The 24,372-nt window shown below is 41.0% G+C and overlaps 1 protein-coding gene across 1 annotated transcript in view; it reads left to right on the forward strand.

Moving 5' to 3' along the window:
- b3gat2 (beta-1,3-glucuronyltransferase 2 (glucuronosyltransferase S)) overlaps window positions 1-24,372 on the forward strand; it is a 52,270-nt gene that overhangs the window by 20,341 nt on the left and 7,557 nt on the right. Inside the window, exons 2-3 of the mRNA XM_086179581.1 lie at window positions 5,263-5,407; window positions 16,865-17,013. Of these exons, the coding sequence (XP_086035707.1) occupies window positions 5,263-5,407; window positions 16,865-17,013 (294 nt within the window). The remainder of the gene's footprint in view (window positions 1-5,262; window positions 5,408-16,864; window positions 17,014-24,372) is intronic.

Genomic DNA, 24,372 nt, shown 5'->3' on the forward strand with positions numbered 1-24,372 from the left:
ATATCAAAGCCGGATGATATAACTTATTATTATACTATAACATCATGTTGTTGCTGAGCTGGTGAAGTGAACTTGAGTCCCCTTGTCTTTTCTTTAGGTTTCATCATGAGACGTATTAGAGAGATTTTATTATCAGGCTTGGTAACAAGAGGAGCTGCATGAATGTGATTTTGCTGCCTCATGACCTGAGTGGAATAGTAAAGTTAAAAAAAGTGAAAATAAAGGAAAAGGAAAAGTACTTAAGAGTACTAAAAAGTAAAAAGTGTTGTTAAGTATGCTGTGCCCCAAATCCTCAGCCCGTATAGCCATCACTGGATGAGAGAATGTTGAAATTACCTCTTCCAAATCAACCCCAAAATGGCACATTCATGATTTCTTCAATAACTATAGCAAGTAACTTAAAGCTGCATTAATCAAACTCTAGTTGTAATTATATGATTCATTGATGAAATGACGAAATTCAACATTAAGGGGCCACTTGGAGGGTTCAATTCGGCAGTTCTGTTTGAAAGGCTGCAGTACCCTCACTACTCATTTTGGTGTTGTTCATAGCCAGCTTGTTCATCAAAAATGGTAATTAAACACACTGCACACATATGTTGTATTCTCCGGTATTAGTGTTGTCAGAAAACAAACCCTCTGTTTTCATCTGAGTCACTGTAACCCTGACTATTAACATTAATTGTAATTCCATAAAGCTGCAGATGTATTTCATGAATTTAAATCAAACATTGAAGACATCAGTGGGGAGTTAGTGTCGGTAAATACGTGTTCTACACATCCAGAATGTCATATTTGAAACTAACACAGTCAGTGAAACGGGAGTCAAAAGAAGCCTTTCAACTGGTCCTCTCGATCAGAGTTGTTTAGAAATGCATTTCAGGTGTTATACGCTTAATTCAATTTCCTCTGGAGCGAAGGGTCGCATCTGTCCTGTCAAATTTACAATGAATGTTATCCTCAGTCAGAGCTCTGCCACCATGACAGACTTAAAACATTGCAGCAATGCATTATGGGTTATCAGGAACAAGAATAGGACAGAAGTAGGTGGGTGGTGGAAGATCTAGAACTCCAAAAAGTGAAGTGCATACAGTGTTTCCAATTAACTTGCGATATTTCGTCTTTAGGGCGGCACGGTTGTGCAGTGGTTAGCACTGTCGCCTCACAGCAAGAAGGTTCCAGGTTCAAGTCCCAGCTCGAGCACGGGATCTTTCTGTGTGGAGTCTCCATGTTCTCCCTGTTCCTGTGTGCGTTCTCTTTGGGTACTCTGGCTTCCTCTCGCAGTCCAAAGACATCAAGAGGGGACGAGGCTGATTGATACTCTAAATTGATTGTAGGTGTGACTGTGAGTGTGAATGGTTGTCTGTCTATATGTGTTGGCCCTGCCATGGACTGGCGACCCGTCCAGGGTGAACCCCGCCTCTTGCCCGAAAGCCGCCAGCCCCCCCGTGACCCTTAACAGGATAAGTGGAAGAAAATGGATGGATGGATGGATTTCATCTTTAACCTGCAATCTTTTTCATTTCGGTATGACAATGAAAAAAACACTAATTAGGGTTAAAAGTTTAAAACTTTCCAAGCTTTACTGTTGTTCTTACAGAGATGTCGATAAAGCAGTGGTGTTATTTGGACATGAGAGAGGAATCAAACATGCATCGATTTTCTTCGCTGCAAAGAAAATAATGATGATAATTCGTAAAACTGTGATTGCAGCCTTTGAGCATGCTTCAGTTGGACTTGCTAGAGATAAAGACCAAATGACAGTGAAGATGGATATTACACATGAATACATCTAAGCAGGAATTAAAAATGAATTCTCAACCTTTTGTAGTGCAAATCTAGTTTGGAGCAGCACCAAAGAAAACAAATCGCATCACCAAAATAAAACATTGGTGTTCAAAGTGCTCCCTACGAGTCCAGTTACAGTTTGTGACTATGTTTGCACAGTGCTGGCCACTCTAATAATGTGTCAGATTGTTCTGTGTATTGAGTTGCAGCATTCAAACTAGAGGATCATTAGCAGTCAAACCAGGACTTAACCACTAAGCCAAAAATAATGATCGTATGCCAGGAAGATCTGGGAACGAGCAGCTCATAGCGTCAGCCTAACTGTCTCCCTCTTTCTAGCTTTCTTTTCATCTGTGTTTTTACAAAGGAGAAGAGTCTTTGAAAAATGACCTGAGAGAGGAAGTCAGACAGCAGCAAAAGAGAAACAAGGGGGTAGGCGTCACACAGTTGAACTCGAGGGGGGACGCAGTATTAATCGGGAGAGGCGCTTCAAAGCTGCTGGCGTCACTCAGCGGCTCAGGAAGCACAGGGGTATTGAAGAAGGTGAAAAGAGGAAGAGAGATGAGAGGAATGAATGAAGTTAAACAGTAGATGCATATTGGTTTTGACATAGAAGTGAGTTCGGCCGTCATTCTACTTGAACCAGAGCAGGTGCTGTTTGATGGGAAATGAATGTTTCTGACAGTTTTAAATATATCTAGATGTTGCTCTTGTTTCTGGAAGGCAACCGTGATTCAGCCTATTTCCAGGTCATGAAAGCTTGTACAAGTGTTGGCCCAGGCTCCTAGGTTGCCCTGGTGCACACAGGCAGTGAAGTATGTTATATTGACACTTTGTTTGGAAATAACACCAGAGAACAGGAAACCATAAACACTGTGGGAACTCAGGGAGTTACATGAAAAGACTGGTTTCACTCTCATGACTGTGTGTTGAATACAGAGTGAGGTATGATGTCATAGACTGGAAAAAAAAACCACAGTGTCTGAAAAAGAAAAACAAGAGGATAGGTTGATAATTGCATCTAAAATCACAACACCATCTCAAAGTGACAAAATATGGTGCTTCAGCAGATTTCGTGAAGAGTGAGGACTCCACCTGTGTGAGTGAGTCTGCTGTTTGAGCCTGCATCTGCAGCTAAACTCTCCAGCTTATGCAAGGGCACTTGACTTGGGCACTGCACTGTCATCCTGCTCCATGTCCTCCCCACGCAGGTAGACTTCATTCAGGGCCTCAAGGTAAAACTCCATTATAAACAGTCCAGGGTGACCGTCAAGTTAGCAGGGAAGATCATGGCAGATGTGATGTCACCCATGTATAAGATTTTCTACACAGCAAGCAAGGATTTTAATTGCTGGCTTTTCTGGGTGATGTAAGATGCAAAGCAAACTTTCCAGCCCATTCTGTGGTCCTCGTGTCTAAGGAGATCTAATATCACGTTTTGTCGGACTTCCTCCTTGGCAAGCAAGCCTTGTATCCCATGTGCTCCCTCAATTTCATTACCTTTAGTGCAAAGTGAGAGATTCATCCAGGAAGCATTTCCCAAAGGAAATGATCATTACCCTCTTGGCTGGTAGGAAGTTCCATAATTCTAAAGTTGTTCTTCCTGCTGTAGTCTTCTAACTGTGCTGGCTTGTGGCTTGTCCTGGCCCTTGGTGGTTCCTCATCTCAGCCTGTATCAACTTTGAATAGCAAACTTTTGGCAGTGGTCATATTGCCTTCTAAGGCCCTTTCCCAGCATTTTAATGGTTGATAGTTAACACCAGCGTCTTGTTGTTTTGCAGGGGGTACTTTTGTTGGTTAGTTGAGCAGTTTTTTTGTTGCCTGACATCTGGCTGTTATGAGCCTAAAAATGCAATTAGTTGTGAAAAAGGGTTTGTAGAGAAGGCCTACAGACTGAACAACATCATTGCCTGCAGGCCGAACGCCGTCTTGCTTGCCGGTCATGTGACCTTCTAATATTTTTCCTGGTATGAAACTGATTATATGTAAGTTAAGACAAGTGTGTCAGCCAGCTACAGTCTTCAATGATGGCTGGTCTCTTGAAACCCTGCTGTGCCTCCTCAGGGATCCTCACTCTCTCCTTCCTTCCTCTCAATCCTGTGAACAGAAAGCACATTGGAGGGTTCTTAATGATGGCAGACCAGATCAATTTCTGGGTCAAGAGGACGGGGGATGGGTTGTAAGGAACAAATAAGTGGGTGTATACCTACAGAGTACAACGACAATTGTTCCAGTGATATCATATACCATATTGCCATATTTGAAATAGATTAGCTCCTCAGTAGCTATGAGATTGCATGTATTTATTAGTCATGCAACCTTCTTCTCCTTATATATGTGCATTGATCTATAATGACATTATATTGACTTAAAATCAACTTAATATACTGAGTTCATATCAACAATGTTTTTCATTTGCTAGCCTGCAGTCGACAGCTGTGCTCCTGTCATTGATCTCGTGAGGCAGCTCATGCCTATGCATTTTCCTAGAGGCAAACATTATTCAATTAGTTTGCCGACGGCAGTTCTTTTCCTACACTTGAGTAGATAAACACACACATTCACAGAGCTGTCAGTCAGACATCATGCTTGTCCTATATTATGGCTCAATAACGACATTTTAATCAAGGATTTAGGGTTTTTAGGTAACACCTGTATTCGGTGCACCTAAGCTTGGAAGTTTGTAACACAACTGCAAGTCCTCTCCACATGTTGTGCCATATCCAGTATTTACACTTGGTTTCCCGTGGCTTTGAGAGCGAGAGCTCAGTGTGATGTCTGAGCACAGTAATGCAGTTCTTCTCGCTGATGCGGTTTTCTCTTGTTTTGTCATGAACGAGTGGCTGGAGGCTGTTTGGGTGAGCATTGAGGAGCAGTGTGTGAAGGAACGGTTTACTGGGTAGCTGGGGTTGGAAAACAGAAATACACACACAAGCACACAGACACACACACACACAAGCGCACACAGGCAGTTTTTTCAACAATGCCACTGTCACCAAGTGTTTGCTAGTGGGGTGAGATTAAGTCTAAATTAAATTAAATTAAGTTAAATATTGAATTAAAGTTTATGGTTGTGGACACACACACACACACGCACACGCACGTACAAAGAGCTACCATAAAGATTAATACCTCTATTGTCCTTGAAGATTGCATTCCAAAATACAACCCTGCTCTTCAGAGACGACCTCCTGCTATCATTCACATTTAATAGAAGAACAGGCCATCGAAGTTCTGTGTCAACATCATTTCCTCTCTGAACAGAAGCCAATAAACTATGTCACATAGGACAGTATCATGTAGCCTACGGTCATCTCAATGATTATTCGATTAAAAGTAGCCTTTGTTTTCACATTGCACTCAGAAATCTTGGGTAAAAACTACAATTTTATCAATTTGATATTTGTTTATTTTGCTTGGAAGAACATAGACATGTACTGTAGGTCATAACTATCTATTTTTTGGTCTTTACAGATGCGGAGCACTCGAATTGTGTCTGTGTGGCCTGTGGGATTTGTGGCAGGCAGAGCATATGAGCGCCCCCTGGTGTCTGGTGGTAAAGTTGTCGGTTGGTACAGCGGCTGGAGACCAGACCGACCTTTTGCCATTGACATGGCAGGTAAGTAGAAACACAAAACATGTATATAGGCAAACTTTGCAAGGTGTTGGTGAATTAATAACTAACTATTTTCTTGTGTCTACTAAAATAATAAGGTTTTTTGGGCCATTATTTTTCAGTTTTATCATTTTAAACTGTTGTCACATTTGGCACAAAACATGCAATAATCTAAAGGACATTTTAGTACATACACTCATTTATGTTGATTATATTACAGGAAATTGTTTGAGACGATTGATAGTACTGTCATGGCTACACACAAAATATGAAGTAAGGAGCTAGCAGCCAATAAACCTAGGGCTATCTTAGCTTAGCTTCAAGACTTAAGGTACAGAGAAAGGGGAGATAGCCTATGTTTGTTAGTAGTCAAAAAAACACTCCCCCATACCGCTAAAGCACATTAATGAACACACATCTATGAAGTGTGTCATGAACACAGCGCATCTTGTTTCTTTCATTTGTCTACAAACGCATACACATTCCTTCAATATTTCATGTGCTCAAGTTATATATCCATCCATCCATCCATTGTCTTCCGCTTATTCCTAATAAGGGTTGCGGGAGGCTGGAGCCTATCCCAGCAGCTACGGGTGAGAGGCGGGGTTCACCCTGGACAGGTCGCCAGTCCATCGCAGGGCCAACACATAGAGACAGACAACCATTCACACTCACGGTCATATCTACGGTCAATTTAGAGTATCAATCAGCCTCGTCCCCAATTGCATGTCTTCGGATGGTGGGAGGAAGCTGGAGTACCAGAGAGAACCCACGCAGGCACGGAGAGAACATGGAGACTCCACACAGAAAGATCCCGTGCCCGAGCCGGGACTCGAGCCCGGAACCTTCTTGCTGTGGGGCGACAGCGCTAACCACTGCACGGCCCTGCCCCCCTCCAAGTTATATATATTACACTTAAAGAGGCACATTTGAAAACCAAACCTTTTTCTTTGCTTGAGTAAAATTCTTGAGACAAATCAATTATTATCTGGACATAACGAATGAAACTGTGGAAAAGGAGAAAGTTCCTTGCAGTTTCTCTGGTTATGCGATGTATGAATTTTAACTGTCTGTCTGCAGGATTATGCAAAAATTATCAGGCTAATCTTAACAAAACTAAGTAGAGGAGTGAATCATGGACCAAGGAGGAACCCATTAAAATTTGGGGCACATTCTTTGGTGTACTTTGCAAAGATCAGCATTTTTAAAGGTCTTTTGGGGAGTTTTTTGTTCCCTGTGCAACTTGAAAGGCCTTTATTGATCATGTAACTGATTACAGAACAGTTAAAATCAACCAAACTCTTGCGCCTTGCTGACTTTCATCAGAGCAGAGAACAATCAGAGAAATACAAGCACTTTCTTTCTATGACTCAACCTAAGGGGATCTCAGTCTCTGTTTCTTCATGGAATGATTTGTCGTCAATGATGTGCCAGTACAGCTTAATGTCCTGTTATCCCTGTGGACACAAGCTTTGGTGTAGCTTGGGTGTGACTGTTTGTTCCTGGAGTAAATCACAAGACATGGCTCCTGCATGGACTGTACCGATTAAAACTGAGATGGAATCAAAGTTTGAGAAACACTGCGAAAGTCTGAGGCATCGGGAAATTCACCAGGTTGAAGACAGCCCAGGATGTCACAACGTCTAAACAGGCCTCAATAAGTCAAACATGTCTGTGAGGCATGCGACCAGTTCAGTACACATAATAGAGCCATAGCTATATTTCAAGGTTTAGATGCCGCATCATCCTTAAAATTTCATTATATTGACTTAATGGTCCTGAACCTCCTATCATGACCATCATTTTCTCTCCATTCTGCAACTTTTTGTTTTCAATAAATGTAATGTTTACTCAAATGGGCAAATAGTTTATTTGATTAATATTTCTCCTACATCATATTCACATGGAAAGTATCTAATATTTCGGTCTGCATTATCCCATGCACATGTTGAACTAACACAAAAGGCTGAGTTTATTTTTTGACAAAGAATCCAGAGGACAACAGCCTGTTTCGTAGTGTTGTAGTCAAGATCCCCTAAACCGATACCAAGTCAAAACCAAGACCTGAGTGTACTGAGACCAAGACAAAAAAAAGTCTTTGAGAGCTCCAGATCAAGTCAAGACCAAGACCAAGGCAGGGTGAGTCCAAGGCAAGACTGAAATCAAGGCAGGGCAAGAGCACATCACATCTAGAGCCTGGAGACAGTCTCAGTAGCAGTAGCACTCAGTTGCAGTATTTAAAACCTTTGTTGTGTGTCAAAATTTGTTTGCATATGAAATCTTTAAGGTTTGTGTAGCCAAATTTAATTATGGATCAATCAGCTGACATTGTCCTCTCAGCTGCTTCCACTAACCAATCAAAAAGGCAGACTCAGGTTATCCAGGTGAGCAGCTCTGAAGACGTTCGATCACAACTTAAAAAACATCTCCAGTGTCCACTTGTGATCAGGTCTCACTTCCCTACTCTGTCCACAAACACCCACATTACATCTGTATGCTTCCTTTTTAATCTGCTTTACTCATGACAATTACAGACAAATTCAAGTATGCTGCTCAAATCAAGAAGAGCTGCATACATATCGTCCATCACATGTTGTTTTTGATGTTGTCAGCCCACACATCCACCTCCATTTTTAATTCATAAGGATAGTGCCTTTTTTTCCTAGTTGGTTATTTCTGTGGAGAGAGAGAAACAAAGAGGGCAACCTGCTGTGATGAAGAAGGACTTTCCACTCTTGGAAGTAGAGGCTCAAGTGGTTGTGTATTATGAAACAGTTAAAAGTCTTGCTTCATTCAAGGAACACCACAGTCTTTCCCTAACATTACCGTATAGAGCCAAACAATACATTATAGGCTCTGTTGTAGACAACTCAGTTTTTTTAATTTGGTTTTTTTTTCTGTATTTTTACTCATGTTTGGTGCGTTTGGTCTGATTATCTTTGGAAAGTTAAAAGAACCACCTGAGTATTAATCATTTACCCACAAACAAGTTAGCAGGTGGCTAACCAGAGCTAGCTAGCTCTGCTGTAACATCTTCTGTACTCACAATGTCCAGAGTTGCCCGTAATAAGATTAGTGAGTAATGTGTGACTACATCCGGTGAGGGCTTGACTAAATGTTATATGTCATATGAAATTATACGGCACTATAGCTTTAAAGCCACTCCAACATTTTTCTTTACAATAACAATAAATTCAAAGGGGTGCTCAAAGGTTTTTCACCAACTCTGCAGTTTGCCTCATCTGTACAGAGCACTTTACATTTTCGAGATAATTGTTTTGGTTTTACAGCAGCTAAAAAGCCGTATATTTCCCCTCAGGAGACCAAAACAGAGCTAAAATGAGAGTGAATATTAGAGTTACAACTGTCAAGAGAGCAGAGATTTTCTTTTCATAAATGTATGACAATTCACATTGGTGCAAGCTATCATTAGGGCACTGTAAACAAACCACTGCAGCAACATATGTTGGGGTTAGTTCATTTTTAGATGGAATTCCTTCTCCTATTTATTTTCCTCCGGATGAAATGCTTATGCATTGCTAAGAAAGCAAACATCCCCATTCATGTACTTACATCTCCATATGTGCGAGTGTAAAGATCAAATCATAGGAGAACTAACATTCCCTCTAACCTGAGAGAAAATAATCACTACACTGCCCAAATAATAATCCCTTGTCAGTTAGCACTCCACATCACCTACATACGTGTTCATTTATTCCCTCTAATGGAGTCAGATTTTATTAATAAATATTATCAAATGGAGAACTGGTGCCTTTGCAAAGGTTTTTACTTTAATGATGATTGCATGCATGCATTCAAAAGACGTGTGGACGCAGCAAAGGCACACATGCACCCACCGTCTCTCCCACGTGCACAGGTCTGCCCTCGGGATTATTGTTAATTAAACCATGATAACAGTAGCGAGCATCTTTATTTCCCTCCTCCACATTTCAGTGCTCCACTAAGAACGGACATGGCCCAGATCACATCCCAGAGTCTCCCCAACCATCCCCTTTCCATCTAATCTTCCTCTCCCAGAGAAACACATACGGTACATACACGCACATTGTAATTATCATTCTCACTTTTGTACTGCACGATATAACTACACTGTCAATTTCTATCACTGAGATTTACTGCCACGGTCGTATTACAGGGTGTTTTTAGTTTAAATCTGGCACAAACAACAATGGGTGCACCAAGCAAATAGCCCAAACTTTTTTTTCCTCCAATCATTATTCATAGGGTTTACAATGGGGTGTCTGCAGAGTGCCAGTGCGTGTCCTAATGGTATTGTGTTATACAGCACTGTATTGTTAGCAAACCACTAAAGCTGCCCATCTACTAGTCCGGCTCATTTAGCCAAACACAATGGAATTGGAACCATGTTTGCGTGAAGTACTATTCACACCAGTGTGTGTGATTATGCACATGTGCACACACACAAATTAATCATACAGTACATCAAATTGAGAAACAAATCTGCCAGCACTTGAATTGAGATGAATACACATGCATGTTTTGGACCTCTGACACTTATGTTATTCTCTAAACACAAATAAGACCAGCATTTATGCAAAACGCAAGATGAAAACAACAACAGTAAGGCGGTTATACCTTTCTTGAAGTGGTACTCGAGCCTGAAAAGTGCTCCCTGAGAAGGGCACATGAAAGCATTTAACCTCCAGTAACCCCAGTGTTTATGCTGCTCCAGAGATGGTGAGATGAGGAGAAGGGCAGTTAAAGAATGAGCAAAGACCCATCCTCCCACACACCAGACCTGTAGTCAGTCTAGCTTTCCCTCACCGAGAATAAAACAAACAACCAAACAAAAGAAAGCCCAAATTTCAACACAAAAACATTCAAAGCTAAATTTCACATGAGCAAAATACATGCAACGTTCAGTACAACGCTTGTATGAGTGTTACTTGCTGCCTTGATCTGCCTGTCAATCTTGTTTTACTGCTTCTTCTTCGCTGTAAACAAGACTGAGCTCTGAGAATGTAGAAAAAAACTTGACAAACAACATGATTTTTTTGTGCCCAGCAGCTAGTGGCCATTAAATGAACACTGGTAATACCACTCAGCCAGATGACATTGTTCTCCTTGGATTTTCAGGTATTCTGATCTTTATTCAAACAAAGAATACGCCTGTCTGATGGAGGCGCTCCAGAACACCCAATGGATTCATTTCCCTAACACACCTAAATGGAACAGGGCCAAAATAATGTCATATATTTCTCCTGGTTCACTCTGCTATGACATGTCAAACTGACTACTGGGTTGACAGTGTATTGTTTCTTTTTTCTTTAGTTGAGGGGGGGGGGGGGTTGTAGGAGGAAGTAAATGTTGCACGCTCATATGAGAGAATCTAGTACAGAGATGACACAAAAGCAAGAGTTAGATGACAACAAGTTCAAATGTTGAAATACAGGACAAAGGATGTGGTCCACGTAGAACAAACAAAGATAGTTCTAAACAGCAATCCAGCTGCTAGGATAAAAAGAAGTGAAAGCGACATATTATTCTGCGGGACTGAAACCCAAACATCCAACAGAATCATTCCAAAAGAGTTCAAACAAGATGGTCAATGGAAGCAAGGGATGCGCGTGAGTAGTTGTTGGCATTGCCATATGAACAAAGGGGCAGGAACACCAGCTTAGAGAAAATGGAAAAACGCACACGCTCACATCGATGTTGCTTTAACCAGAAAAGAGGCTCTCTATATTAGCACATGCTCAGTTTTAGACCACAGGTGGTGACACCTTAGTACGCTAACGTCACTCCACCACTCATTTGTGTTGTGCCATATATTTATACGTCTAACTTGTCCCTCTCCTGCTTTTACTAATGTTGGTTGTTAAATTGCTATTTAATATACTAGACTTTTTTGACAGTTTTGAATAAATATCAAATGATATCTGTGATTGTGCAGCTTGACAATATACCCCATTGCATATATTGCCATTACCTGCTGCCATGTGTTTTAAGATAAGTTATAAAACTAGATTTCCATCTGCCAGGAATTGATCCCTTCTTGAGTAATTAATGTGATTACTCAAGCCGGGAAAGGATTACTTGTGCCTATCTCTAATCGCATGGGTCGATTAGGGAATTGGAGGTCAAGGCCTTTACTGTCGATCCACCTTGTGTCACCTGCATTGATATGATTTAAATTCTCTTTCAAATACTTCTTTATTAGAGGACTTGTGACCTGTAATAAACCTGAAGACTGTCCTGCATTGCCTCATCTCTTGTGCTTGGACACACTTGTCCATCATTGCACCAATCAATTTGGGCTACAGGTGAAAAAGTGTTTTTATAAGCTTAATGGAGGGGAGATCAACATGAAGTTTGAAGAGGAAATTTGGAGACACACAGATAGAAAGCTGAAGCATTTAATGAAGCTTGATATCAAGGAGAATTGAAGATCATGTCAAATCTAAACAATGTCTCAGTCTCATTACATTGAAGGCTGAAAAGCGGCAGTGTTGTGATTCCTGTCTGGATCACAGAGTGAGACAGCGGTCTCAGTGGTGACAGACCTTAAAGACCAATATAACTGAAGGCATATCCGGAAGAAGATTACTTCACACACTTGATACATAAATTCTTAAAGCTGAGCTGGAATGCAGCAGAGGTAAAGTGGGGGAGAAGTTTGTGCAGTTCGGACTAAAGCCTTTTGGGTGAACCTGCTTTCGATTGGCTCTGATCTCCATAACACAGAGGCTGGCTGCAGGTCAAGAGATGTCTATCTTGTAATTGCACTCATATCTATCTGCTCCACCTGAGCTGCATTTATCTGTATGATTAGCCTGCAGTATCGTACATGTAGCAATAATAAGCCCGATACTGGCACAACCTAACAACTGTATAGGTGTTCGATAAGCCTCTGTGTGTGGGGGTTTATTCCAGAAATCAGTGTGCAGTGGAAGAAGTTTTCTTCTGGTAAAACTCTTTAATATTCCAGTTTCTCAGGTAGTCAATGTTTTTTCAATCTAGATATCTGAAAATGTGTCAAGCTAAAGTGATGTCAGTATAACCTTTAATCCACAAATCTTTAAAATGGCTCTGTCTCACTCTGATGTATACTATATTGTGTGTGTGTGTGTGTTTGTGTGTGTGTGTGTGTGTGTGTGTGTGTGTGTGTGTGTGTGTGTGTGTCCATGAGCACCTGGCCAGGCCTAAAATGTAGAAAACTTAAACCTATAGGGGGATGATAAGCCCAAACTATCTGCATGCCTCCAGTCTCTCTGAGACGCAAGCTGATGCACACATTTTCTCCGAAATCTCTGCGAGCCATGTGTCAGTTTAGGATAGCTATAACCTAGAAAATGCTCATCCAGGAGGAGAGGGAAAAGAGAGAAGGTGAGGATGTTGAATTACTGCGGGTGAATACCCTCAGTAAAGTGCTGATTGCCAAGGCGTGCCACCCACTAATGATTTGCATAAATAAATATTCAGTAATTATGCTGAGACCTTGCGCATGGAGGAGCGCAGCACTTTCTGAAAATATCTCCCTGCTCAAAACTAGAAACTTCAGCATCTCTACTGCTCCCTAGGAGAGTGCTGTTCTGCTAATTATGCCGACACTTTCATTCCAGCTGCTCTTGATTGGGCATTTAAGGACTATGTCTTGTATTTCTGCAAGCCTGCATGCATCCAGATACTGACACAAAGTCAACAAGTCAGTTTTTTTTCCCTTCAGTTTACATTCGGCAGTTATTTTGCAACTCTGTGATTTTATAATGCAAACATACAGGTCTATAGCTGGTTATCTTCCTGACCTTCCTGATGGAGGGAAAGGAAGAAATTCCACTTCAAACATATTTGAAGCTCATTACTTAACATGTTGTGTCTTGTCAGTTAAATCTTTCAAATACAGAAATGCGTAAATGAAAATTATTGTTGCGTAAAAGCTCAGCATAAATGACAAGATTTTAATGTTTGGCATGATTTTTTTTTTTTTTAACTCTGGGCAGCCAGGTTAGCTGCTGTCATGTTTCTAGTGATGTCTGTCTGATAGCAGGATTAGGCAACGTGACCGGTTTTCAGCAAACTTGTTGGTTGGGTGTTGAATGGATCAAGAAAGAATCCATTACACTTTTGGGCATATTAGATGGTTGAAGAAATCCATCTCAGATGCATTCAGAAACACCTTTAGAACTAAAATGCAGGTTGCTGGGATGACTGTGAGTTTTTGTTAAATGGTGTCAACATAGTGAGGGGACCAGTTTTCATGATTAACCATAGAAACTGTTGTAACTGGACCCCACATGGTCAGATGTAGTAAAGAAGTAGATCCTTCCATCAAAATCTCATTATTTTGTCTTCTCCTGATGTTCAGCATTAAAGTATGCAGTGTTTGTTCTGTCTTCGCCTACTACACCTGTTAGTCTGCTTCTTCATGCTAAATCCAAATATTATCAGCTCTCATGGCTCTGTCACTCAATGGAACAGCCGCACAACCCAACATGGAGTGTGAGGGGCTGCTCATCGCTGCTTGCAGCTTCAATCATGGCTGGAGCTCAAAAGTGTCAGTGCCAGATAGGTCTCTATGGCAGAGGTTTGTGCTCTCTAGGTTGTTTCTTGTTGGTAATATTTTCAGAAAGGCTTTTGGTGTTGTTACTGCAGCTCCTTCTCTTGAAAGCCAGTCATGAAGTCAAGTCAAGTCAGTTTTATTTGTATAGCACCAAATCACAGCAAATGTTATCTCATGACACTTCACAAGTAGAGCAGGTCCAGTACCACACTCCTTCAATGAATTTACACCCAACAGTTCTCCATCAGCAAGCACATCCTGCAACAGCAGCGATGAAAACCTTCCTTTTAACAGGCAGGAACTTCAAGCAGATCCAGGCTCAATGGGGACGGCCTTCTGCTTTGACTGGTTGGAGGGAAAGAGAGCAGGAGAGCGGGGCAGAGACAAAGACAGATAATGGAGGAAGACAGATATGCAGAAGGAAAGAGTGGGACAGAGATAAAGAGAGAGAGAAAGGGAAGAGAATGGTGGGCACAGGGATGTGAACAGGTGGTGCTAAGGGTGGCAGCTTGAGCCTCTTTTGATGGTATTCACTGTACTGGATGTTGTCATGCATTTACATGCTCCTCACTCTGTTTAACAAACACTCAGTGTATGGAAAAAAATGACAAGTTAAGGTCATGTTGACTGCGAGGTTCCTAAGAATCACATCAGTATATAGGTAATAAGATGATACTGAGGAAAGGCAGGTTACATACAAACACAAAAGATTTTTTGGTGGTTGCTCCGATGATAGTAAGGAAAAACACATTGGCCTTAACAGCTTGCTCTGTGCATTTCTAGTTTATTCACAGTGAATATGCAATTTCTCCAAAATTTTAGTTTGTACCACTTCCCAAGTTGATAAACTAGATTGTGTTTAGTTAAGTTGTCAATAGGTTGGTTAAGAAGTTTTAGCTAGCAGGCTACCTAGCTAGTAATCCTAAAACCTGGAAAGAAAGAAAAAAATGGAAAATGGATTCAATTCATATAGCGTTTTTCTACTTTAGCAGCACTCAAAGTGCTTTTACAGTGTCATGTCATTCACACGCACACTCACACACTGATGGTGAAGGCTGCCATGCAAGGCGCCAACCTACTCGTCAGGAGCAATTATGAGTTCAGTGTCTTGCTCATGGACACTTTGACATGGTCGCCAGGGGTGGGGATCGAACTAGTGACCCTTCAGTTGCTAGACAGCCAGAAAACTAGAACTGGTCTGTGGTTAACGCTACAATAGCTCACATTCATCAATTTGAAGTTTTTTATGTGTCTTAAAGTGGCAGTTGCTAACGAGCAGCCAAACACCAAAGTTGTTGTTGACATTAAATTTTACCGTGGCTTTGTTAGGATGCTGAAGTGTAGATCATTCACAGCATGTTAGCTTTGTACTTCAAAAATCATAAATGTGGTTGACATTTATGGAGATCTTTTATCTTCTGTCTTACAGAACAAAACATGCTAGTCTTCTTAGCATTTTATATCTCCAGGGCCCAAACAGTGTAGTTGCCCCCTGCTGCCCAGTAGAGTATGCAGGTTTAAGGCTTCTGCATTGCTTCACAACTTTACAACCTTCCAGCACAGCTGTGAATTAAAAAAGGTCAAAGGTGATGCCTTCAGCATTGAGCCTGCAGGGGGAGGCGCTCAGTCAAGAGCAACATGGGATATTTGCAGGCTCTAATTATGGCAAGGACAAAATAAAAAAAAAAACAACAACATCTTGACCAAAGTCCCAAAGTCCTATTCAATCTTGCCGAAGTCATTGCTTCAAACCAAAAGGCTATTTATTTATTTTTTCTTTTGCCTCTTGCCCTGCCCTGACCTCCTGACATCTCTCCTGACATCTTGGTTTAAGGGATTATTCTCCCATTATTTAAGAGAATATGTTGAACTGACAATATGCTGTATATATTAAGGATGATGCAGGACCATATAGCGAATATACCCACCAACTCTGAAGATGTAAATAAAAAACAACATACTCTCAGGAGCACCTTGTGAAAAAGACTTGCCAGCAAACTAAACAACGAAAGCTACAAACACACCAGTCATGTGGAGCTGTGAGCCAATAACCGGTCCACTTTAAAGGATGTCTGGCAATCACTGACTTGATGTGTTTTCAAAACAACTCAAGGCAGTCAGAAAGCCACAGAGACCGGAGCTCTGAATTTCTAGAGCATTCGTCAATAAAAATTACTTAATATGGCAACAGCATTCCTTGCAAACACAAAGTAAAGACTACTGGGAGACAAACAGGGGCGGATGTTTCATTGCCAGGCAGAGAGACAGTATCTGCTTCATGTGGAAGCAGGTGCACAAGTGCTGCATCAGGACCCTTCATCATCTTGTGTAACATGGCTCTGCCCCGGTGTTTTTCCAGGATCATCCACAGCTTCATCCTGGAGCAGTTAGACTCTGGGTAAAAAGATGTGAAGACTTCGGTCACGCATATCACCCCAGACCTCTGTCCTTGGGGTCAGGCAACACATCGGATGTGTGAATGACGTGTTTGTCCCTGTGTTGATGAGAGCAGGGTTAAAGTGGAAGGTTTCTCCATGTTGGAATCATGATCCTAAAATCAGAATAATTGTCAACATAATATGGTTGAGTAATTTTTTTGTACTTTTTACTCTTAAATCTGATCACAGCCTTCCATTTAAGAATTACCATCTGGAGCATTCAGCCTTCTCCCTGAGCTGAACTGGTGAAAGCCTTCCTTCTCTTCTTTAGAGCAATTATCACAGGGGAATAGCAGACCCCTGTGGTAAATGAATTCCATATCAGCCATATCATAGCTATTAGATACACCAACACAGGCTATCATTTTCTGCTGTGATTATAATAGTCTCATAATGTGCTTTCAGTTCATGCTGGTTAACCTCCTCGCCCTCTCTTTGCCTTTGTTCCCCCTTCTCCTTCCTCCCTGCATCCCCCCCCAGGTTTTGCAGTCAACCTCCAGGTGATCCTGGCAAATCCGCGGGCAAAGTTCAAGCGGAGCGGCTCCCAGCCAGGGATGCAGGAGTCGGACTTCCTCAAGCAGATCACCAAGGTCACCGAACTGGAGCCCAAGGCTAACAATTGCACTCGGGTCAGTGAAAAATCATGGCTGTTAGCATGTATAGCTACCGAAAAGGCTTTCAAGGATGCAACAATGTTAGTTAGTTTGACATGAATGCAACTTAATGCTGAGGTCAAGGACACTGCCTGTTGTTTTACAATGCAGGCACAGAACACAGTCTCATTTTTGATAAATAACATTATTTACATAAGAACAATGGTGCAGTCTGAACTCTTGCAGTTTTTTTTATCACACAATTCAGCATCAAAGACATGTTTCTTCTGAGTCACAACTTAGTCAAATGGAAACAGAGCAGGACTGAGCACAAGGAAGATCCTACGCAATTTCAAATTCTAGTCTACTGAGATGCCTTCAAACCGCTATGCTCGAGTTTGGTTCTGAAGGCAGCATCAGTGTATCCTCGAAGTCACCTCTTACCCATAAATCTGTGTCACAGCCTTCTGAGTGACTGGAGAAAATTAACACAGTCTGAACTCTGGAGAGAAGTGAATTTATATACAAATGTTTGGGGGGGCTTTTTTTGTTTGTTTGCATATATTTTGAAAGGCTTAGGAGAAATGAATATTGTACAATATCATAACCCTGTTAAGCTGGGTACACACTTAAGGATTCGACTGACTACATTTCAGCATTGTTTGCGGTGGGATTTACAGAAGGGGGAGGGGGCCAAAGATCAGTCAGTTGCTCTCAACCGCCAGTTAATGTTTGGATAAATGTCTAACACAACCAAAATTTTGGTCTGCTTTCTTCCTGCATCAGCACAGTTGTGGATTCACTAGTCATTTCCTCAGGGTCTGTGCTTCTCTTTCACAGAGCCTGTGCTCAATGACAGGTAGAGAAGAGACGTCTTCATTTTCAGCACGCGTGGCACGGATGAGCAAGGCAGTAGTCAGGTTTCCATCAACATATTCCTATGTGAATTTGAAATGTTCCAAAAGGTTGAGGAGCACAGTTAAAAAAATGAAAAATCTCCCCTAAATTTTAATTTTCTTTTTTCTTTTTTTTTGGGCCTTTTTCAGAAGAGCCTTTTTCACCACATTTGTTTCTGAACAGCGTGCATTATGATCCAATACTAGCTGAATCTTGTTTTGAACAATTACAAGTTGTCCACCTGAAGGTAATTCCTCAAGACCTCTCTCCAAATTTTCATTGGTAGAGGGCTCCCCTTCTTCCTCTCTGTTGCAGCCGTGTGTGTCGTTGCCTCCACCATCAGCTGCTGGCAGCGTCACTAAGCTTATTTCATTCACTCCAAACACACCTAATTTGCATTTCCTTTTTGTGACATATCATTGTTTTGCTTATCTTAAAAAGGAAATAAAGAGAAATAAGAAAAGTAAAAAGTGAAAGAATAAATCAATCTTAAGAAATAAAAACCACAGTAGAAAAACAAAAGATGAAATACACGAAGTGGAGATTTGAATTTGGTCACTGAGACAGATGTCTGATATCATGAAGACTCATTTATGAACCACTCAGGTTTCGGATCTTCCTGCCTGTTGTTATGAGAGCTGCTTATTTCACACAAATAAAGCTCAGTGCACATAGAGAGTAAAAAGAGCATTTTAAGAACTTAAATCAGGATCATGTTGAGACAGATGGAGGGTTATTTCTCAGTCTCACAGTGATGTTAAAATGAGCCCAGTTGTGTCTCAGAGAGACATGCTAGAATATCCATCTAAAACATGCAAATGACAAACAGGAACAGTTTTGAGTTTTCTATCATTCATCTTTCTTTTTTTTTATTGTTTTTTTTTTTTTTTTTACTGTAGCATCCAATTAAATTCAGATTCAGAAAACTTTATCTCTGCGGGGGACAATTAAGGGAGCAGAGAGCGGTACAGTTAGTTACACAACAACAACACAACAACAACAATCCTTCAGTCATAGACATTTCAGACACCCTTTACATTCATCTTGGCCTCCTCCCAATATAAATACATTCTTTTTTTTTTCTCATGAAAATGTTACAAGTCTCAGTGTATCTCTGAGCCATCCTTGACCAGATCTTATTTGGAATGCAGCCGGAATTCCCTCAATCTTATTTGAAAAGGTAATTAAAGAACTGATTGCTTGATATGCAAAAGTAACACGTTATGTTACAACGGTAGTTACAATGTATTGCAGTCTTAGTACTATGAGTACTTTTTGAAGGCTGTAATTGCCAGTAGAAAGCTGTCTATTTCTATTCTTTTCTATGCAAATTCACACCTTTATATTTGTGTATGAAGGGTTAAAGATTGTTTGCAGTTCATATTTCATGGAAATAACAATATGAGGTTTGTATTCACAAAAGTAAATCCTTGTACAGAGTATTTTATTACTAATGGCAGGAGCAGTTAGTTACCATCCAGTCATCCATTTTCTTCTACTTATCCTGTTAAGGGTCGGGGGGGGGGGGGGGGCTGGAGCCTATCCTAGCATCTTTCGGGCGAGAGGCAGGGTTCACCCTGGACAGGTCGCCAGTCCATCGCAGGGCCAACACATAAAGACAGACAACCATTCACAGTCACATTCATACCTACAGTCAATTTAGAGTATCAATCAGCCTAGTCCTCAGTTGCATGTCTTTGGACTGTAGGAGGAAGCCGGAGAACCTGGAGAGAACCCACACAGGCACAGGGAGAACATGCAGACTCCACACAGAAAGATCCCGTGCTCGAGCCGTAACTCAAACCCGGAACCTTCTTACTGTAAGGCGACAGTGCTGACCACTGCACCACAGTGCCGCCACAATTAGTTACGTTTGTAATAAATATTAAATCAGACTTTATTGACCTGTGTATTGGAGGTAGATCACACACACACACACACACACACGCCTGGTTTTAATAAAAGCTCATTTTATCAGTGTTAATCTGTTGTGTGTGTGTGTGGCAGATATTACACTGCAGTCGTGATAAAGGCTAGCATCCCAGCAGTAACTAAGCATGGAGCGTCTCTCCCACTACTGACAGCATGAGTCATGTTTAAAGCTGCTGGCTCGCTCTAAACTTAGACAGACACACTGCTTGAATCAGACAGAAATGGCATTATAGCACTATCAATTCTTGTTCTGTGCCTAGACAGCTCAGATCAATGCAGCTCATCTCAAACCACCGCAGCCCTGTTGGCACTTGGTTTTATGAAGCCACTCATCCTCTTGACAACCATCACAAAGCTGCCTTTAAGGACTTTGTGAAAAATGGAGTCTATTACTTTTTTAATCTTTCGAGCATTACATGAGCTAATAGTGCCTTCATAAGCAACTGGGAAGTGGGAAATTCCAAGGTGGAAGGATACAAGGAGCGTCAATTGAAGGATGACGTTGTAGGAAAGAGGAAGGTTTTTGTGGGGGCTCTGGGCAGGAGGTCTGATGTGACGTGACACGGTTTTAGGTGACAGATAAGACATGTATTTGCTCTGAGCACTAATGAGCTGGTCTTAACTTAGGCCATATTAAGCTGGACCTGTACATGTTTCAGTTTCAGCAGTCACTCACCCTGAGACATCATGAACTGAAATGAACTTTTATATGAACTGAAATGAAACTGCATGTGGGCCACATTGGGACTAAACATTCATTGGGATTTGGTAGCATAATTTAGCTTGTTTCTTTCTGCAGTTTTAAGATGTAAATTATTACAATCAGCCTTTAACATGTAAACACAGTTTGTCCATATTGAAAAGCTTTCATTTCTTTCTCAAAAATAGAAGCCAAGAGACACAAAGGGAAGATCTGGGAAAGGAACACTGCCAAGAACATTTTTTTAAAGCAAGTGAGGGTGGTCTGTAACTCAATTCATAGTAGAACATCCGCTCAGTGTACTGAGGGTATGAGTCCTCAGCAACAGTCATGGCTTTGATTCCTGCCTACAGCCCTTTGCTGCATGTCAAGTAGTGAAACACGTACACTTTATCGTCAATCTGTTCTTGTGTTACGTACATCAAAATATACTAATTGCATTTGGTGTGTGCATGTCGTAAGCTTGTAGACATTTTAATGTAAAGGCCAGAAGTGCCTCACTTTCCATAATGATAGAGACAATAATTCTAGTCTTTATGGAAGCGCAGGTGCAGCTGCAGGTTCTAGATTTGCTGGTTCCCCTAATGTTTGCAGGTCACATCATTGCACTACAGGTCCCTGGTGGGTTATTGGTAAATGTTTCCAGCAGGGAATAGGATAAAGACTCCTGGCCTGCTGGATCATCATTTACCGCCGGCTGCTGCTGCGGCGGCTGCTGACAGCTCTGCGTTGAAACTATCATCATCATTATCAGCCCCATTACCTTAATGGAGCTGCCTCGCTGCTGATATTAATACAGGCCTTTAACAGGCCTTCAGCCACACCGACAGGAGGATGTAATATTAGTATTCAGCACATCACCGTTAAAGCAGCAGCAGGAAGTGACATCAAAATTCCAAAAGCCTATAAATGTTGCCTCCCAAAAACCGCAAAAAAATAATCATCATTGTCTTGGTGATGTTGTTGATCAACATGTGGTTGCAGGGAGAAGGAATGAGATGTGACATGACTTATAACCAGCTGCATCATGATGCAATGGTGTGTAAGTCACACCATAAAATAATCCTTGTAATGAAGGGCGTGAATGTATAAACAGTCATAAATAAAGTAAAATAAGTGTGGGTTTACTCCGGGTGAATTAGGACTTCTTCTGTTCTCTCAACAAAAACCTTAAAAAGCTCTTCATCAAAATGTAAAAGTACCTTGATTTTTCACTTGATCTCATGAATTGTAGGAACTGAGGAACTTTAATGATTGAGAGAAATCAAGCTGATTTGTTTTCAGCAAGAAAGTGAATACAAATGTTTCCTAAAACCACACTGTTCAGTTTGATAAGCTCAACCAGCAGATGTCTAGACACACCAGTAACTGCATGTGTCATCTAGAAATCTAGAATGAACAATAAAACTGTCTGTGATAATATTTATAACAATTCAAAGCCACAAAGAACTCTGAGAGGCTTTTAATGCTACTTAGAATACTTGACAGTACTTTCACAGTGTACCGGTAGTATTTATCATTTCACATGACTAAAATAAGTGACTACTTCTCCCACTATTGTTACGAGGTAATTTAAGTTAAGCTTCTGTTGATTTCAGTGAGCTTTGTGTTAGAGACCTGAAGGATGGGGACATCCCTGCTTTGCATTTAGATACATTAAATCAAATTAGAAGTGTTGTCTCGAATGGTGTTAAATAATTCAAACACCAACCATTTCACTTGGTAGGGTCGACTAAATTGTCAGGCTGATAAACATTACTGAGCTTTAGATGCCATCAATTTAATTAAAGTCATCTATGCTGCTGTATTATTCCCTGTGAATCTGTCCTCTCTATGCTCATGGCTTCTTCATGAATCCCACAAGTAGCGTTTCTTTTGGATTTCATAACTTACATCATTGAAAGACAGAAGTCAAATATCACTGCTTCTTTTGATTTGCGTTATTCCAAGTTTCTTGGTGGGAAAGTTTGCGACTGATATGTAACATACACAAACTCAGTAGCAGCAGCTGAGGAGGACAGTATCAAACATCAGATCACAAACCCTCTATTCCTACCTTGACAAAGGCGGGCAGAAACGGCCGGGTCAGTATCTGTGGACGAGTGACAGTGGCTGTAATGTTGTTAGAGAAGGGGAGGGATGGCGGCAGACAGCTGAGACGGAAAAAGAGCAGAGGAGCTGGCAGGAAGAGATGGAGACAGATGATAACACACGAGGAAAAGAGATACAGAAGAAGAGGGAGAGCCAGAACCTGCAGAGAAACACAGTCAAGGTCGATGGACTGATTTAAGGTGCATATTAAAACAGAAGAGTGACAGAGTGACACACAGGACAGACACAAGAAAGTCTGCTGCCATTGAATGAAAGTCTATACTGCACTCGCTTGCTTTTGCAATGACTCTCAGGTTCCTGCAGAATTTATTTATTTTTTTCTTGGTGCGGCTAAACACAGCAGCAGATCTAGTTTGGGAGGTGTGATCCAACCCAGAGTGCATCTACAAATGGATGTGATGCATAATTCTCAGTTTTGATCTTGAGATTTAGAGATCATTTTACCTCTTAAGTGCCATTCCATTGGATCAGTGCAATTCGATTTATTTTTACACAGTTTATCAGTGACATTTACCATCTAGCCACATAAAAATGATGCTGATAGCATTAAAATAACAAATTAGAAACTAGGATATCATCATGCCATTAAGAGATAATCTAGTTAATATGACTGAGTGTTGAGATTGACACCCTCAGTCATACTTATGATAAATCAGAAATACAGGAAATGGTCTTCTAGCGGTAGTCACATCTCAAAAGATACCAGTTCCTGTTGATCAATGAGACAAGCAAGAGATGTATCCAGGACTTAAAAAAAAAAAATTATTATGACACAAATTATTATGCATTGTAACTTGAATTTCTAAGAAAATGTGTTTTCTGCATGATGCTAATCATTAATGTTGCTTTAGTTAAGTTCCTTTGTGTTTAGTGTTCAATCAAATGTATCGTACACTTTCTTTTCATGTATTCAGATTCAGTAGAATGCCCAAGAAACAACAGTGGACTAGGACATCATATTACCGTATTATCCGCCTTATAGTGCGGAAAATACGGTATTTCATAACTCTCCATACTAGAGCTACTGAGGAATACTGCGACTCTGAGGCTCTTGCAGATGTAGTCATTTCTATTCAGATTTAGTGGTGAAATATACATATATTTATTACATATGCTTTAATTAAGCCTGTTTTCTTTTATGTCTGTCTTTTATTTATGGGCTACTGGAGTTTTAATTTTGAAACAGCTGTTGTGGTACTTTACTGTAGTCAAAGGGTTGGATACGTCTCTTCAGTCTCCTCCTTGTGTCAGGAAGAAGGCTGCCCTCCCTTCATGCTATTTAAGGGGAAAAAACTCAACCAAGGTAAAGCTTTTTGTCTCCAAGTTGCCTCAGGTAGGAAGATGAAGAGAGAGCAGAGAAAGAAGGAAAATAGAAGAACAAAGCCGTGAGAGAAAATGTCTGATGTGATGGATGTGGAAAACAGAGAGCAAACTGGGAGAGACTGGTGCAGGAGAAGAGAGACAGAGGAGTCCAGGGGAACAGGAAGGGCAATCCGACTGCATAATTGGTGTGTGTACACACATGCTCAGACTTGTGCATGTATAGTACCACCTTCGTAGAGCTCTGGAATGATGCTACATTAGCCTCATTAGAAATGCAAAGCAGGCTAATTAGCGCCGCAGTGAGGAGGAAGTGACATGTTCCGTCTGAGGAAGCCCAGAAACAACAGTAACATTCACACCCAGCGATAAATCATGCACCCATAAATCTGTGTTTGCATGTGCCTGTGTGTGTGTGTGTGTGTGTGTGTGTG

Source organism: Aulostomus chinensis, chromosome 16 (genome assembly GCF_037954235.1).
Source record: "Aulostomus chinensis isolate RoL2024-O1b breed Wild chromosome 16, RoL_Achi_v1.0, whole genome shotgun sequence".
Classification (NCBI taxonomy): Eukaryota; Metazoa; Chordata; class Actinopteri; order Syngnathiformes; family Aulostomidae; genus Aulostomus; species Aulostomus chinensis.